General features: G+C 42.0%; 1 protein-coding gene across 1 annotated transcript; it reads left to right on the plus strand.

Moving 5' to 3' along the window:
* Window positions 1–15: 15 nt before the first annotated feature.
* pwp2h (PWP2 small subunit processome component) lies at window positions 16–18,568 on the plus strand. Its single transcript, XM_022212959.2, has 21 exons — window positions 16–184; window positions 502–614; window positions 818–912; window positions 985–1,084; window positions 2,428–2,571; window positions 2,646–2,781; window positions 3,174–3,394; window positions 8,120–8,263; window positions 8,348–8,418; window positions 8,493–8,629; window positions 12,965–13,113; window positions 13,347–13,494; window positions 14,111–14,261; window positions 15,087–15,267; window positions 15,351–15,498; window positions 15,642–15,750; window positions 15,904–15,969; window positions 16,666–16,884; window positions 16,961–17,111; window positions 17,750–17,827; window positions 18,336–18,568. Exons 1-21 carry the CDS (start codon window positions 167–169, stop codon window positions 18,493–18,495), a joined length of 2,739 nt encoding a protein of 912 aa, XP_022068651.1. The 5' UTR covers window positions 16–166; the 3' UTR covers window positions 18,496–18,568.
* Window positions 18,569–18,694: the final 126 nt, after the last annotated feature.

Genomic DNA, 18,694 nt, shown 5'->3' on the forward strand with positions numbered 1-18,694 from the left:
TGGAGAGCAGTGACGTATATAGCATAGGTATATATATTGCTGGAGAGTGTCAACAAACACGTGTGGAGGAAGACGCAGTATGTGAGGCCATTTTCACTCTTCTACAGAGGTTTTTAATGAACTAAAAAGAAGATAAATTCACCGAAGCTGAGGAATATTTAGTAAAATGAAGTTCGCTTACAAGGTGAGTTAGCTGCTGTTAGCTAGCGAGCTAGTGTGGCTTTATTTAGTAATATTCAGCGAGTTACACCAAACTCCATTCAAAAATCCTTCAATTTAGACATTATTGCACATTAGTAAATATAAAAACTGCACATCACTGTCATTACTCTATTGTTGAAAAGTGTCACTATTCACAATTGTTTCGGTTCACTTGTGTTAAACTAGATTTTATTTAAATGCGTGTTTTTAAACAGCTGAATTTATGTACATCCATTTTTAAGCTCTTGCTTTAATTTGCCTCTGGTCCTCTCTTGTGATTAAATTTGTATGCGTTTGTAGTTTTCCAACTTGCTGGGAGCTGTGTATCGTCAGGGAAATCTAAACTTCTCCAAAGATGGGAACGCTGTGATCAGCCCAGTGGGAAACAGAATCTCTGTGTTCGACCTGAAAAAGTAAGTCATGGTGGAATAAACAATTATTATTATTATTATTAATAAAGTAAGTTATTCTGTAATAAATAATCAGATTTGGAAATGCAGTCATGTGTGAGAGTTTCAGAGCATCGTTCATGGAGTTTATATGCTGACACAAATGTGGTCTAAAACCGAGTTTAAATCTAAAGTAAGACAGAAATATTTTCCTTTCCGTCCTGCAGTAACTCCTCTGAGACGTTGCCCATCTCCACCTCCAAGAACATCTCCTGCGTGGGCGTTTCTCCTGATGGGAACCTGGCGGTGGTGGTGGATGAAGGTAGGACTGATCACTGATAATAAGATCCTAAACAGACGTTACACAACAGAAACTTGTGTTTTTGTCTGACAGACGGAGCAGCGCTGCTCATCAGCCTCATCACTAGAGCCGTCCTGCATCATTTCCACTTCCACAAACCGGTGAGCAGCATCCGCTTCTCACCAGACGGCAGGTAAGATGCTTCTCTACATGAAATAACAACGTAATGTGATATGTAGTAAATGAAATAACCGCATCATAGTGTGAACTGTCCTTAACAAAAATAATATGATGTTAGTTTGGATTTTATTGATGCTACTGTAGCTTTGGTTTAACATGAAAACATGACGATGTGGCGAAAGTCAACCTTTTATTCACACTGTTTATATTAAATCTGTGTAATTTTACGTCAGTAAGCAAAAGCTGGATGCATTCAAAGCATATTAACTATTAGAGCGATCTTTTTCCAATAAAAAAGATGCACAGGCTTTTGTTCAGGAAGGTTCAGTCAGACGCGCCCAGCGCTGTCCATGTTACACATAAATCCAAACGCTTCAGTCCAGAATTTCCATTTACATAAATCCATTTATTCCATAATCAAAACGACAAAAAACATCGATCTTCTTACCAGCAGCGGCAATCCAAACCGGCCAAATAGTAAAAAGAACAACGCTTACCAACATCAGCGCCAGCGGTCTTAAACTGTGTGGCTGCCAAGAACAAAAAGCTTCCCGGCCCCGTGCGATCGCCCCCCTATATGCTGCAGTCACCTGGACATAATGAGTGGGCGGGCACATAGCCACACCAACAACACAACAGAAAGCATTCTATAAGATTGATACTAACTCAGAATAAAAGTTTTCTACTTAACTTACTACTAAATTAAATTATACACAAATTACCGATTGCACAAATCGCATAAATTCTGGCTCCAACATTAACATTTCAGCGAAACGTTCAAATGTATAACTGATAAGAAATGTATGTTTTGTCAGAATGGATAGAAGCAAAAATATCCAAGAATTTATCATGTTGGTGGAAAAACTAGCGGGCTAGTGACGGTTAGCTTTTAGCCGTAGCTGTGTGTAATTTACTTCCTGCTTTAGTACCTTCAGAGTTAGATTTATTCTTCCGCTTGAATAAAACATTGTGCTTGTTCTCACCAGATAAATAGTCATGCTAAGAGCTAACTAGCCTAGCCTAGCTTAGCAGAGGATGAGCAGCTGCCTCTGCATTAAATCAGACACCAAGATGTGCATTTATGTGTGTATATACTAGAAAACATGGATTTGAAATATATTTATTTGGGTATTGTGTTAGTTTAGATGCAGAAAGCTGAAGAAGGAACAACAATTCTTTCTGGTTTTGAATCTTTTTTTTTTTTTTTAGATAATTTTCCTTTCAAACCTGCCGGGTGGTTTTGGGCTTCAGAGATTGAATTTACAGTTGGAGCAGAAAACTCTTCCAGTATTTATTATTTGGGATGCCGTTGAAGTCTGATGGAGTTCAACAAAGCGGATGCTTTGTCCTTTACAGGAGGTTTGTGGTGACGAAGGAGAACGTGGCTCTGATGTACCACGCTCCTGGAAAGCACCGTGAGTTCAACGCCTTCGTTTTAGACAAGAGCTACTACGGTCCCTACGATGAGACGACCTGCATCGACTGGACGGACGACTCCAAGTGAGTTAACGAGACACGAGAACCAATCAGAAGCCTGTAAGTCTGCATAAGTTGACTGTGGCGTTTCCTTGCAGGTGTTTCGTGGTGGGAAGCAAAGACATGTCGACGTGGGTGTTTGGAGCCGAGCGCTGGGCCAACCTCATCTACTACTCCCTGGGGGGACACAAGGACGTCATCGTCGGCTGTTTCTTTGAGAAGGACAGCCTGGACGTATGTAGCTGGACTGAATGACAGGATTATAGAGACACAAAACGATTACAAAGAAACACAAAACGATCACAAAGAAACACAAAACGATCACAAAGGGATGCAGTACAACCACAAAGAGACCCAAAACAACCAGAAACGGACAAAGAATAACTACAAAATGATTCAAAACTACCACAAAGAGACACAAAGCAACAAAAATATGACACAAAATGACCCAAAAGAAACTAAACAACCACATAGAGACCCAACACAAGTTAAAAAAGACAAACTGATCTCAAAGTGACATTTCTTAGGTGGCGTTGTGACCTCAGCAGTTTAGATCCATGATTCCACCAGAATACATCACATAAAGTGAGTTTTTGTGCGTTGACGGCTGCTGTTGTGTTTTCCAGCTGTACACGGTGAGTCAGGACGGGACGTTGTGTGTCTGGGAGAGCGACACCGAGCTGGACGGTCTGGTGCTGAGGAAGACCCGGGACAGACCAGAGGACGAAGAGGAGGAAGAGGAGGAAACCAGGACGGAGGGAGAGGAAGGAGAAGTGATCAGAGGGAAAGTAGAAACTCCTAAAGAGAGGGAGAAAACCAAGAACGTCCGCTACAAGCAGATCAGCAAGTAAGAACACCTTATTATTATATTATTATAAAAGGGTTAAAGGAGCTGGACTGATTAGAGCAGATCATCATTAATCCATGACTGAAACCAGAACAGCCACAAGGAGATGCAGAACGATCACAAACTGACACAAAACAACCGCAAAGAGATACAGAACGATCACAAGCTGACACAAAACAGCCACAAAGAGATACAGAACGATCACAAACTGACACAAAACAACCACAAAGAGATGCAGAACGATCACAAACTGACACAAACAACCACAAAGAGATGCAGAACGATCACAAACTGACACAAAACAACCGCAAAGAGATGCAGAACGATCACAAACTGACACAAAACAACCACAAAGAGATACAGAACGATCACAAACTGACACAAAACAGCCACAAAGAGATGCGTAACGATCACAAACTGACACAAAACAGCCACAGAGAGATGCGGAACGATCACAAACTGACAGAAAACAGCCACAGAGAGATGCGGAACGATCACAAACTGACACAAAACAGCCACAAAGAGATGCAGAACGATCACAAACTGACACAAAACAACCACAAAGAGATACAGAACGATCACAAACTGACACAAAACAGCCACAAAGAGATGCAGAACGATCACAAACTGACACAAAACAACCGCAAAAAGATGCAGAACGATCACAAACTGACACAAAACCACCACAAAGAGATACGGAACGATCACAAACTGACACAAAACAGCCACAAAGAGATGCAGAACGATCACAAACTGACACAAAACAACCACAAAGAGATACAGAACGATCACAAACTGACACAAAACAGCCACAAAGAGATGCAGAACGATCACAAACTGACACAAAACAACCGCAAAGAGATGCAGAACGATCCCAAACTGACACAAAACAACCACAAAGAGATACAGAACGATCACAAACTGACACAAAACAGCCACAAAGAGATGCGGAACGATCACAAACTGACACAAAACAGCCAGAGAGATGCGGAACGATCACAAACTGACACAAAACAGCCACAAAGAGATGCAGAACGATCACAAACTGACACAAAACAACCACAGAGAGATGCAGAACGATCACAAACTGACACAAAACAGCCACAGAGAGATGCAGAACGATCACAAACTGACACAAAACAACCGCAAAGAGATGCAGAACGATCCCAAACTGACACAAAACAACCACAAAGAGATACAGAACGATCACAAACTGACACAAAACAGCCACAAAGAGATGCGGAACGATCACAAACTGACACAAAACAGCCACAAAGAGATGCGGAACGATCACAAACTGACACAAAACAACCACAAAGAGATGCGGAACGATCACAAACTGACACAAAACAGCCACAAAGAGATGCGGAACGATCACAAACTGACACAAAACGGCCACAAAGAGATACGGAACGATCACAAACTGACACAAAACAGCCAGAGAGATGCGGAACGATCACAAACTGACACAAAACAGCCACAAAGAGATGCAGAACGATCACAAACTGACACAAAACAACCACAGAGAGATGCAGAACGATCACAAACTGACACAAAACAGCCACAAAGAGATGCAGAACGATCACAAACTGACACAAAACAGCCACAGAGAGATGCGGAACGATCACAAACTGACACAAAACAGCCACAGAGAGATGCGGAACGATCACAAACTGACACAAAACAACCACAGAGAGATGCGGAACGATCACAAACTGACACAAAACAGCCACAAAGAGATGCGGAACGATCACAAACTGACACAAAACAGCCACAAAGAGATACAGAACGATCACAAACTGACACAAAACAGCCACAAAGAGATGCAGAACGATCACAAACTGACACAAAACAGCCACAGAGAGATACGGAACGATCACAAACTGACACAAAACAGCCACAGAGAGATGCAGAACGATCACAAACTGACACAAAACAGCCACAAAGAGATGCAGAACGATCACAAACTGACACAAAACAGCCACAAAGAGATGCAGAACGATCACAAACTGACACAAAACAGCCACAAAGAGATGCAGAACGATCACAAACTGACACAAAACAGCCACAAAGAGATACGGAACGATCACAAACTGACACAAAACAGCCACAGAGAGATGCGGAACGATCACAAACTGACACAAAACAGCCACAAAGAGATGCGGAACGATCACAAACTGACACAAAACAACCACAAAGAGATGCAGAACGATCACAAACTGACACAAAACAGCCACAGAGAGATGCGGAACGATCACAAACTGACACAAAACAGCCACAGAGAGATGCGGAACGATCACAAACTGACACAAAACAGCCACAGAGAGATGCGGAACGATCACAAACTGACACAAAACAACCACAAAGAGATGCGGAACGATCACAAACTGACACAAAACAGCCACAAAGAGATACAGAACGATCACAAACTGACACAAAACAGCCACAGAGAGATGCGGAACGATCACATGCTGACACAAAACAGCCACAGAGAGATGCGGAACGATCACATGCTGACACAAAACAGCCACAAAGAGATGCAGAACGATCACAAACTGACACAAAACAGCCACAAAGAGATACGGAACGATCACAAACTGACACAAAACAGCCACAGAGAGAATCGGAACGATCACATGCTGACACAAAACAGCCACAAAGAGATACAGAACGATCACAAACTGACACAAAACAGCCACAGAGAGATGCGGAACGATCACATGCTGACACAAAACAGCCACAGAGAGATGCGGAACGATCACAAACTGACACAAAACAGCCACAAAGAGATGCAGAACGATCACAAACTGACACAAAACAGCCACAAAGAGATACAGAACGATCACAAACTGACACAAAACAGCCACAAAGAGATGCGGAACGATCACAAACTGACACAAAACAACCACAGAGAGATGCGGAACGATCACAAACTGACACAAAACAACCACAGAGAGATGCGGAACGATCACAAACTGACACAAAACAGCCACAAAGAGATGCGGAACGATCACAAACTGACACAAAACAGCCACAAAGAGATACAGAACGATCACAAACTGACACAAAACAGCCACAGAGAGATGCGGAACGATCACATGCTGACACAAAACAGCCACAGAGAGATGCGGAACGATCACATGCTGACACAAAACAGCCACAAAGAGATGCAGAACGATCACAAACTGACACAAAACAGCCACAAAGAGATACGGAACGATCACAAACTGACACAAAACAGCCACAGAGAGAATCGGAACGATCACATGCTGACACAAAACAGCCACAAAGAGATACAGAACGATCACAAACTGACACAAAACAGCCACAGAGAGATGCGGAACGATCACATGCTGACACAAAACAGCCACAGAGAGATGCGGAACGATCACAAACTGACACAAAACAGCCACAAAGAGATGCAGAACGATCACAAACTGACACAAAACAGCCACAAAGAGATACAGAACGATCACAAACTGACACAAAACAGCCACAAAGAGATGCGGAACGATCACAAACTGACACAAAACAACCACAGAGAGATGCGGAACGATCACAAACTGACACAAAACAGCCACAGAGAGATGCGGAACGATCACAAACTGACACAAAACAACCACAAAGAGATGCGGAACGATCACAAACTGACACAAAACAGCCACAAAGAGATACAGAACGATCACAAGCTGACACAAAACAGCCACAGAGAGATGCGGAACGATCACATGCTGACACAAAACAGCCACAGAGAGATGCGGAACGATCACATGCTGACACAAAACAGCCACAAAGAGATGCAGAACGATCACAAACTGACACAAAACAGCCACAAAGAGATACGGAACGATCACAAACTGACACAAAACAGCCACAGAGAGAATCGGAACGATCACATGCTGACACAAAACAGCCACAAAGAGATACAGAACGATCACAAACTGACACAAAACAGCCACAGAGAGATGCGGAACGATCACATGCTGACACAAAACAGCCACAGAGAGATGCGGAACGATCACAAACTGACACAAAACAGCCACAAAGAGATGCAGAACGATCACAAACTGACACAAAACAGCCACAAAGAGATACAGAACGATCACAAACTGACACAAAACAGCCACAAAGAGATGCGGAACGATCACAAACTGACACAAAACAACCACAGAGAGATGCGGAACGATCACAAACTGACACAAAACAACCACAGAGAGATGCGGAACGATCACAAACTGACACAAAACAGCCACAAAGAGATGCGGAACGATCACAAACTGACACAAAACAACCACAGAGAGATGCGGAACGATCACAAACTGACACAAAACAACCACAAAGAGATGCGGAACGATCACAAACTGACACAAAACAACCACAAAGAGATGCGGAACGATCACAAACTGACACAAAACAGCCACAAAGAGATGCGGAACGATCACATGCTGACACAAAACAACCACACAGACACAAAATAATCACAAATTTACACCAAACCACCAGAAATAGACACAAAACCATAAAAGGCAGATATCTGTTTGTCCTTTTTTAACCCAGCTCACTATAATACTAAATATAAAAATATCTATACTGCAGAACTCTTCAGTGAAAAATCTGTGATACCAAGTGCAGTTTAAACCTCTGTGGTCCAGTGAGACTGTGGATGATGAGGGACCGCTGTATCGGTTAAAGTACATCTGAAAGTCCTTTTCTTTCCTCCTGCAGGCATTTCTTCAACAAGGAGGGCGACTTTAACAACCTCACAGCTGCTGCCTTCCACAAGCCGACCCACATCCTGGTGACCGGCTTCTCCTCGGGGATCTTCCACCTCCATGAGCTTCCAGAGTTTAACCTCATCCACTCTCTGAGGTCAGAGGAACGTCCGGGTCGTCGGTCAGTGGTTTCAGGAAAACAACGGGAGTATTTTCAGTGTTTTTGTGTTTCCTCCTGCAGCATTTCCGACCAGAGAATCGCCTCGGTGGCTATAAACTGTTCTGGAGACTGGATCGGCTTCGGATGCTCCAGTAAGGCTTTGTGACTTCTTTATGGATTAGTGTAGCTGAGTGAGAGTCTGGGCTCATTTCAGGGTTTGTTTCAGGGATGGGTCAGCTGCTGGTGTGGGAGTGGCAGAGCGAGTCGTACGTCTTCAAGCAGCAGGGTCACTTCAACAACATGGCGTCTCTGGCTTATTCCCCGGATGGACAGTACATTGTAACAGGAGGAGACGACGGGAAGGTCAGGCTTTGTTTCTGCGTTTTATGTTCACGTTTTATGGTTTGTAACTATAAAAGAAAAGAGATTTCTCTGTGGTTTCTCTCTCCAGACAGTAACAGTTGTTCTCAGATCAGGGGATTTAATTTTACAAACTGTGTCTGTAAATTAAAATAAATCTCACCAGGTGTAGATTTGACCTGCGTTCCCGTCTGTCTAGTCTCTTTGTGCGGTGATGCTCTGCTCCCAGTGCTCCTGCAGCATTCACTGGAATAAAAAAAACACAACTTCAAAGTCATTGTGGGGTCAACTCGTGTGTCTTTGTGGTGGTTTTGTGTGTCGTTGTCATGCTTTTGTATGTTTTTGTAGTGTTTTTGTGGTGATTTTGTCTGTTTTTGTAGTGATTTTGTGTGATTTTGTGTGTCTTTGTGGTGTTTTTGTGTGTTTTTGTGGTGGTTTTGTGTGTCTTTGTGGTGTTTTTGTAGTGATTTTGTGTGTCTTTGTGGTGCTTTTGTGTGTCTTTGTCATGATTTTGTGTGTTTTTGTAGTGATTTTGGAGCCTGTCCTCAAACCAAAAACGACCACATAGGTCGTCTGTACACGCCCGTATTACGACCCAGTGTTACGTTTTGACTATGCGACCTCTGGCGGTTGAGTAAATATCGACACTCTGGAGTCACAGGTGAAACGTCATCATGAACAAACTTTTATCTAACACTATCCCTGTCCCTATCTCTAACCTTAACCCTAAAAACGTGTTGGGAAAGTGAGAAAAAAGCCGTTTTGCGACGGAAAAGCCGTTTCGCGAATTAAATCCCGTAATGCGTTCGTTTTCCCCGTAGGGGCGCAAACGTTCATACGACCGCATAGGTCGTATTCCGGTGCACGGTGCAAACGACCGATGCGGTCGTATGAATTGGAGGACAGGTTGTGATTTTGTGTGTTTTTGTGGTGATTTTGTGGGTCTTTGTCATGATTTTGTGTGTTTTTGTAGTGATTTTGTGTGTTTTTGTAGTGCTTTTGTGTGTCTTTGTCATGATTTTGTGTGTTTTTGTAGTGATTTTGTGTTTTTGTAGTGCTTTTGTGTGTCTTTGTCATGATTTTGTGTGTTTTGTAGTGATTTTGTGTGTTTTTGTCGTGATTTTGTGTGTTTTTGTGGTGTTTTTGTGTGTCTTTGTGGTGTTTTTGTGTGTTTTTGTAGTTTTTTTGTGTTGTAGTGTCTTTGTGGTGATTTTGTGTGTTTTTGTGGTGATTTTGTGTGTTTTTGTGGTGATTTTGTGTGTTTTTGTAGTGCTTTTGTGTGTCTTTGTCGTGATTTTGTGTGTTTTTGTAGTGATTTTGTGTTTTGTCGTGATTTTGTGTGTTTTTGTAGTGATTTTGTGTGTTTTTGTAGTGCTTTTGTGTGTTTTTGTAGTGCTTTTGTGTGTTTTTGTGGTGTTTTTGTGTGTCTTTGTGGTGTTTTTGTGTGTCTTTGTAGTGTTTTTGTGTTGTAGTGTCTTTGTGGTGATTTTGTGTGTTTTTGTGGTGCTTTTGTGTATTTTTGTTGTGGTTTTGTGTATTTTTGTTGTGATTTTGTGTGTTTTTGTGGTGGTTTTGTGTGTTTTTGTGGTGTTTTTGTGTGTCTTTGTGGTGTTTTTGTGGTGATTTTGTGTGTTTTTGTGGTGATTTTGTGGGTCTTTGTCATGATTTTATGTGTTTTTGTGGTGATTTTGTGTGTCTTTGTGGTGGTTTTGTGTGTTTTTGTGGTGATTTTGTGTGTCTTTGACATGATTTTGTGTGTTTTTGTGGTGATTTTGTGGTCTTTGTCATGATTTTGTGTGTTTTTGTAGTGCTTTTGTGTGTCTTTGTCGTGATTTTGTGTGTTTTTGTCGTGATTTTGTGTGTTTTTGTGGTGTTTTTGTGTTTTTGTCGTGATTTTGTGTGTTTTTGTAGTGCTTTTGTGTGTTTTTGTAGTGATTTTGTGTGTTTTTGTCGTGATTTTGTGTGTTTTTGTAGTGTTTTTGTGTGTTTTTGTAGTGATTTTGTGTGTTTTGTGGTGTTGTTGTGTGTCTTTGTGGTGTTTTTGTGTGTCTTTGTAGTGTTTTGTGTTGTAGTGTCTTTGTGGTGATTTTGTGTGTTTTTGTGGTGCTTTGTGTATTTTTGTTGTGATTTTGTGTTTTTGTGGTGGTTTTGTGTGTTTTTGTGGTGGTTTTGTGTGTTTTTGTGGTGGTTTTGTGTGTTTTTGTGGTGTTTTTGTGTGTCTTTGTGGTGTTTTTGTGGTGGTTTTGTGTGTTTTTGTGGTGCTTTTGTGTATTTTTGTTGTGATTTTGTGTTTTTGTGGTGGTTTGTGTGTTTTTGTGGTGGTTTTGTGTGTTTTTGTGGTGATTTTGTGTGTCTTTGACATGATTTTGTGTGTTTTTGTGGTGATTTTGTGGGTCTTTGTCATGATTTTGTGTGTTTTGTAGTGCTTTTGTGTGTCTTTGTCGTGATTTTGTGTGTTTTTGTCGTGATTTTGTGTGTTTTTGTAGTGATTTTGTGTTTTTGTCGTGATTTTGTGTGTTTTTGTAGTGCTTTTGTGTGTTTTTGTAGTGATTTTGTGTGTTTTTGTCGTGATTTTGTGTGTTTTTGTGGTGTTGTTGTGTGTCTTTGTGGTGTTTTGTGTGTCTTTGTAGTGTTTTTGTGTTGTAGTGTCTTTGTGGTGATTTTGTGTGTTTTTGTGGTGCTTTTGTGTATTTTTGTTGTGATTTTGTGTTTTTGTGGTGGTTTTGTGTGTTTTTGTGGTGGTTTTGTGTGTTTTTGTGGTGGTTTTGTGTGTTTTTGTGGTGTTTTTGTGTGTCTTTGTGGTGTTTTGTGGTGGTTTTGTGTGTTTTTGTGGTGCTTTTGTGTATTTTTGTTGTGATTTTGTGTTTTTGTGGTGGTTTTGTGTGTTTTGTGGTGGTTTTGTGTGTTTTTGTGGTGATTTGTGTGTCTTTGACATGATTTTGTGTGTTTTTGTGGTGATTTTGTGGGTCTTTGTCATGATTTTGTGTGTTTTTGTAGTGCTTTTGTGTGTCTTTGTCGTGATTTTGTGTGTTTTGTCGTGATTTTGTGTGTTTTTGTAGTGATTTTGTGTTTTTGTCGTGATTTTGTGTGTTTTTGTAGTGCTTTTGTGTGTTTTTGTAGTGATTTTGTGTGTTTTTGTCGTGATTTTGTGTGTTTTGTAGTGTTTTGTGTGTTTTGTAGTGATTTGTGTGTTTTTGTGGTGTTTTTGTGTGTCTTTGTGGTGTTTTTGTGTGTCTTTGTAGTGTTTTTGTGTTGTAGTGTCTTTGTGGTGATTTTGTGTGTTTTTGTGGTGCTTTGTGTATTTTTGTTGTGATTTTGTGTTTTGTGGTGGTTTTGTGTGTTTTTGTGGTGGTTTTGTGTGTTTTTGTGGTGTTTTGTGTGTCTTTGTGGTGTTTTTGTGGTGGTTTTGTGTGTTTTTGTGGTGTTTTTGTGTGTCTTTGTGGTGTTTTTGTGGTGGTTTTGTGTGTTTTGTGGTGCTTTTGTGTATTTTTGTTGTGATTTTGTGTTTTTGTGGTGGTTTTGTGTGTTTTTGTGGTGGTTTTGTGTGTTTTTGTGGTGATTTTGTGTGTCTTTGACATGATTTTGTGTGTTTTTGTGGTGATTTTGTGGGTCTTTGTCATGATTTTGTGTGTTTTTGTAGTGCTTTTGTGTGTCTTTGTCGTGATTTTGTGTGTTTTGTCGTGATTTTGTGTGTTTTTGTAGTGATTTTGTGTTTTGTCGTGATTTTGTGTGTTTTTGTAGTGCTTTTGTGTGTTTTTGTAGTGATTTTGTGTGTTTTTGTCGTGATTTTGTGTGTTTTTGTAGTGTTTTTGTGTGTTTTGTAGTGATTTTGTGTGTTTTTGTGGTGTTTTGTGTGTCTTTGTGGTGTTTTTGTGTGTCTTTGTAGTGTTTTTGTGTTGTAGTGTCTTTGTGGTGATTTTGTGTGTTTTTGTGGTGCTTTTGTGTATTTTTGTTGTGATTTTGTGTTTTTGTGGTGGTTTTGTGTGTTTTTGTGGTGGTTTTGTGTGTTTTTGTGGTGTTTTTGTGTGTCTTTGTGGTGTTTTTGTGGTGGTTTTGTGTGTTTTTGTGGTGTTTTTGTGTGTCTTTGTGATGTTTTTGTTTTTGTGGTGTTTTTGTGTGTTTTGTGGTGATTTTGTGGGTCTTTGTCATGATTTTATGTGTTTTTGTGGTGATTTTGTGTGTCTTTGTGGTGGTTTTGTGTGTTTTTGTGGTGATTTTGTGGGTCTTTGTCATGGTTTTGTGTGTTTTTGTGGTGATTTTGTGTGTCTTTGTGGTGGTTTTGTGTGTTTTTGTGGTGATTTTGTGGGTCTGTGTCATGATTTTGTGTGACTCCTGCAGGTCAAAGTGTGGAACACCAACAGCGGTCTTTGCTTCGTCACCTTCACTGAACACACCAGCAGCGTCACCAACGTCTCCTTCACCTCCAGCGGCTTCGTCATCGTCAGCGCCTCTCTGGACGGGACGGTCCGAGCGTTCGACCTGCACAGGTGAGCTGAGGGTCCAGGAGACGGACCGTACCGACCTGCTGAGAACAGTCAGTCGTCCTAATGGTGGTAGTTCTACAGGTCTGTGTAGGAGTCATCGACCACCACATGAGGCTTTGTCATGATGCTTACTTCTACCGACACGCGTGTGCTTCTCCTTCTGCCTTATCGTTCTTCTCTTTCATCGGAGTCAGATCCTCTCTGAGCTCAAATGAATGTGATGTTTGAACCTGCAGGTACCGTAACTTCAGGACGTTCACGTCTCCTCGTCCTGCTCAGTTCTCCTCCCTGGCAGTAGATGTCAGTGGAGAGCTGGTGAGCGCTGGAGCTCAGGACTCCTTTGAGATCTTCCTGTGGTCCATGCAGACCGGCAGACTGCTGGAGGTGGGAACTTGTTCACAGTTAAACATTTAAATGAGGATGGTATTATGGCTCCAGAACATTCCTGTACTTGTGTATTTATGGATGAGACTACACTTTCTACAACATTTCACCAACTTTTTAGGTTCCAGCATCAGTAGAATTTGATGTATGATGAGAGAAGTTCCATTTTTTTGCTGTTTTGAGTTGAAACCTGTTGAAAATGATTTCAAAGGTTGTCCAAAAAGACATGAAACTTTGATAAAACGGCTCTAAATGTAACAAAATGACTGATTGTCCACAGTGATTTGAAACTTGTCCTGAATAGTGATGTTTGCCAGATACTGCTCCGGTTTGATGTTGTTTTGACAAAATGCTGATGCAGTAGGAGCATAAAAACTGGTGTTCATTCTGCTTCGCTAATTAGACGAATTAGTTTATCGCTCTGACCAAACAAACTGATTAGAGATGTGGGAGCAAAGCAGGTTGTTTGAACGTCAAAATGCTAAAATTCTCAAAGTACAGTCAAAGTTTTACACAGAACTTAGACTTTGGTCTGAACAGAAGGTGAGATGTTGTAGGAACGTGATTTGTGTCTCTGTGGACCTGGTCTGACCCCGGTTCCTCCTCTGATCTGCAGGTTCTTGGGGGTCATGAAGGTCCGGTCAGCAGCTTGTGTTTCAGTCCGGTCCAGTCCGTCCTGGCCAGCGCCTCGTGGGACAGAACCGTCCGGCTGTGGGACATGTTGGACAGCTGGCAGGTCAAAGAAACTCTTCCCCTGACATCTGACGGTAAACACTGGCTTCACCCGTCACTGGGAGTGTTTAGATGCTTCCAGCAGGGGGCAGCAGAGTTCTACTTTCAGTTTATTAACATTTCTGGATATTTTTGTTCACTGTGGGTTTATTTTCCACTGCAGTATAAAGTCCTGCACCTCTGTGGAAACAGAACAACCAGGACTAGAAGGAGAGAGAACTAAAGCATGTGTTCAGTGCAGTTTAATACCATTTAAATGACAGAAATCATTATTAAAAAGAGATAGAGATCTATTTTAAAAACCTGGAATCAATTATTGGACAACAGCCGTGACTCCACAGATGTTTTCCAGTTTATATTCTGTTTTTGGTTTGTTTTCTGTCTGCTCTGTGTAAACACATCCTGCAGTTCAACTAAAAAATGTTTGTTGGTTGCAGTTAAATGAACTCTGGCTTCATTTTCGTGACGAGAAACAGAATTTTTTTTTTTTTTTTACACAATCTGCTTGGAGCAAATTGTCTATTTTTGGCAAATTTGTCAAAGGAGACATGTAGAATAAAGAGATTTAGATGAAATGTCACAATTATCACCTTAGATTTGATTCATTTTCCTGACAGAACGACACAACATCCATCTGGAAGTTCTACATCAAATCTCTGTTTTTAGTGTCAGGTTCTGATCAACGATTTAATTTCGATGATTTGTTTTTAGATCATGTTCATTTCAAAGCTGCTGCTGGGTGTCAGACTTCAGAGGGTTTAACTTTGTGTTTTTCTTTGGTTGTTTTTCTGTTTTTGTGTCTGATCAGAGAACGTAAATCCTTCCTATCTCACCGTGTCCGTGTTTTTTCTGCTCCTCAGGCCTGTCGGTGTCGTATCGTCCTGACGGTCAGGAGTTAGCCGTGGCCACGCTGAACGGGGAGATCTCTTTCTGGAACCCTCAGACGGCGACACAGACCGGCTCCGTGTCCGGACGACACGACCTGGAGACGGGTCGGAAGGAGACGGATAAAGTCACGGCTAAACAGACGGCGAAGGGGAAGTGAGTGTTCAGAACCAGGGTCTCCTCTGGGTGGCATCAGATGGTTGGTTTGGTTCCTTGTGGCTGAGGTTGTTCTTCTTCAGGTCCTTCACGTCTCTCTGCTACTCTGCTGATGGAGAGTCCATCCTGGCAGGAGGTCAGTCCAAGTTCGTCTGCATCTACAACGTGAAGGAACAGATGCTGATGAAGAAGTTTGAGATCTCCTGCAACCTGTCCTTTGATGCCATGGAGGTACGAAGCTCTGAAGCTCTGAAGCTCTGCTCATGTAGCTGCTGGTGAAAATACTCAAGATATTTATCAGAGAGTTGCAGTTTAATCAGAAATGTTTTCCTCCGAGTCAAACACAGATGGTCTTAATTCTTCTTCTCCTCCAGGAGTTCCTGGACAGACGGAAGATGACGGAGTTTGGCAGCTTGGCTCTGGTGGACGACGGAGCTGGAGACGGAGACGGAGTGAACATCAGCCTCCCTGGAGTCAGGAGAGGTAGGACCAGCACCCAAACACCAAACCTGAACGACACGTCACAGTAACCCTCCTGTTGTTGTTGTTTAGTGTCTCTGTGTGGTTTTTAAATTTTTTCTGGCTCCCTGATGTTTTTCTTGACTTAACTGCAGTTTTTTTCTTCCTTTTCTGAAGGGGACATGAGTTCTCGTCACTTCAAGCCGGAGATCAGAGTCAGTTCACTGCGATTCTCTCCCACCGGTGAGTTACAGCTGAGAAGGAAAGCGTTTATAAGGATCAAAGAAAGTAAATCAATTAATCAGCAAGTTTCCAGAGATTCTCAAGTGATGACAAAAAACTAGAAAAGCACTCAGAGCTCAGAGCTCCTCCAAGGCTGCTCAGACGGATGAAATCTTCCATAAAAAATGACCTGCTCTGAGCACAGGCGTGTGTTCTGTATGTTTACGTCATGTATGGATACCGGATCACGTGACCTAAACATGTAGCGGGCGGCTCAGAAACCCCCCCACAGTTTAATCAGCTGTTCCTTGGATCATTTCTGATGGATAAGTCCTGATAAGTCCTCAGAGGAGGATTTGTAGTAGGATCACAATCAGCTGATGTAGTGTTCACTGGTTGTCATGGTTACAGTGACGCCGTGCTGCTATCTGGGAATGATACAGAAATCTTTAACTAATCTGTGGATCCAGACTAAAAGCTGCATCACTGCCACAATCTGATCTTTTGGTCCTGGTGTCATTTTATCCACATCTGTTTTAGAGGAATGACGCTGACACACAGACCGTGTTCATGTGGAAAAGGAGATAAAGTTTTTTTTTCTTCCGGTTTGTGTTCGATCACTTCAGTGTTTTTCTTGCTGCCCTCATCCTCTCTAAACATGTCTAAAGCGTGTCTAAATTGTGACCATAAATCAGACCCTCTCCTTCCGTCTGTCAGGTCGCAGCTGGGCGGCCACCACCACTGAGGGTCTGCTGGTCTACTCCCTGGACAGCTCCCTGGTCTTCGACCCCTACGACCTGGACCTGGACGTGACGCCGGCCAGCATCAGGAAGCAGCTCCGCCTCCAGGACTGGGTGTCGGCCATCGTCCTGGCCTTCAGACTCAACGAGAACGCCCTGAAGCAGGAGGTTCTGGAGACGGTGCCGCATGAGCAGAGTGAGTGGCTTTAAATCAAAGAGTTGATCAGCTCTTTATAAACCTGGAACCAGCTGACAGAGCTTTTTCTGTCCAGTCCCGGTGGTCTGCAGCTCTATACCAGACGTCTACGTGGAGAAGGTGCTGGGCTTCGTGGCCTCCTGTCTGGAGAAGTCGGGTCATCTGGAGTTCTACGTGACCTGGGCTCAGAACCTGCTGATGCTGCACGGACAGAAGCTGAAGAACAGGTCAGGATCACTGTTCCATCCACAGTTCTGTCACTCTTTAGTTCCTGTTATGTTCTCCTGCACCTCGATGGAAACAGAATGAAGAAGCCTCAGACGTTCCTTCAGTTCAGTTTAACTTAGAATGACAGAAGTAATAACAGAGAAAAAAACACTAACTTTGATTATTTATTTCACAAACATTTATAAGACGCCTTGAATCAACCTGTACTACATTTACCCACATCTGCAGGTGTTCCCAGCACTGGAATAACTGTCCTCTGTTTAACATACACTAAAGATGATTCATTATTCACATTATTTTTCATCCCCGTCTCCTCTCTCTCTCTCTGGGTAAACTCTGCCTGCAGTTCAACTGAAAACTCTCTGAATTCTGTTGGTTGCAGCTGAATCAGTCGCTTCTTCACAGCTGCTCAGAGGAACACAGAATTATTAGTTTTTCACAGAATCTAGTTTGAGCAAATGGTGAATTTTTAAATAAGATGTGCAGACTAAAGTTTCTGGTGGTAATCTGTGATGTTTTAAAGAGTGTCAAACTCATCGCTGGTTTTAGAGTTCAGGAGCTTTTCTTTGCTCTTCCCTGGATGTAAAACTGATCATGATCTCATAGCTGACTGTTCTTTGTTTGCTTTGCTGTGCAGGTTGGATGTGCTGGTCCTGCCGACGCTTCAGGCGCTGCAGAAGAGCATCCAGAGACATTTTGACAATCTGTCCAAACTGTAAGTCTGAACGTTTAACAGCCTCAAACTGAACCAAGTTAGCACAAATTACATCAAAATATTACAAGAAATACGCTGATATCATCTAGTTTCTGTTCCTTGAATGTCTTCTAAAACCCAAACTTGGCTGAAAAAAATATCTAAATGGAACTTTTCTGATTAGTTGACGTGACTTTTTTATGCTTCAGTTCAACATTCACTGTTCTAGATTTAAAACGTGATGAAGCTGCTCTGGATTCTGATGCAAGGATGAGAGCTTAAAGACATAAACTGGTCCCTACGTGTGTTATTGCATTAATAAAATGGCTCCAGTAATAAAATAAATGTGCCTTTGAATGACTCCAGCAGGTCATTCAGGAGCAGCAGCTAAATGTTACACATTCTGGAATTAAGTCTGAATGAGTTTGTCTAACCTCCAGACTAAACTGCAGCCTTCTTCATCTGATCTTTGCTTTAAATTGTGATTTGAAATCGATTATTTGTCTCTAATTGTGTTTTCTCTGCACAGCTGCGACTTCAACATGTACAACATCCGTTATGCGACGGCTCTGTTCAAGCAGAGAGGACTGAAGAGGCCCGCTGAGGAGGATGAGGAGGATGAGGAGGAGGATGATCAGTCTGAGGAGACGAGTGAAGCTTCTCTGGAGGATGCAGAGATAATGCTGTAGTCTGAACTGTAAACACATTAGTGTACTTTATGATTGTAAGCTGTTTTTTTTATTAAATTCATGTATAAATGTTGTCAGTTTTCAGTTTATTAAATGTCCTTCTATTACCTCATGTAGCTGCAGCGTGTACAACCACATTCAGCCAGCAGAGGACAGAACAAGCTGATAAATGAAGGTCACATAGGATACTTTTTCTGAG

This window comes from Acanthochromis polyacanthus, chromosome 22, assembly GCF_021347895.1.
Source record: "Acanthochromis polyacanthus isolate Apoly-LR-REF ecotype Palm Island chromosome 22, KAUST_Apoly_ChrSc, whole genome shotgun sequence".
Classification (NCBI taxonomy): Eukaryota; Metazoa; Chordata; class Actinopteri; family Pomacentridae; genus Acanthochromis; species Acanthochromis polyacanthus.

What these genes read in the sequence shown, in the direction of transcription:
- pwp2h (XM_022212959.2), top strand. An exon ending in GACTGGACGGACGACTCCAA is followed by an intron (nt 2,572 to 2,645) that starts GTGAGTTAACGA and finishes GTTTCCTTGCAG; the next exon opens with GTGTTTCGTGGTGGGAAGCA. An exon ending in GGACAGAAGCTGAAGAACAG is followed by an intron (nt 17,112 to 17,749) that starts GTCAGGATCACT and finishes TTTGCTGTGCAG; the next exon opens with GTTGGATGTGCTGGTCCTGC.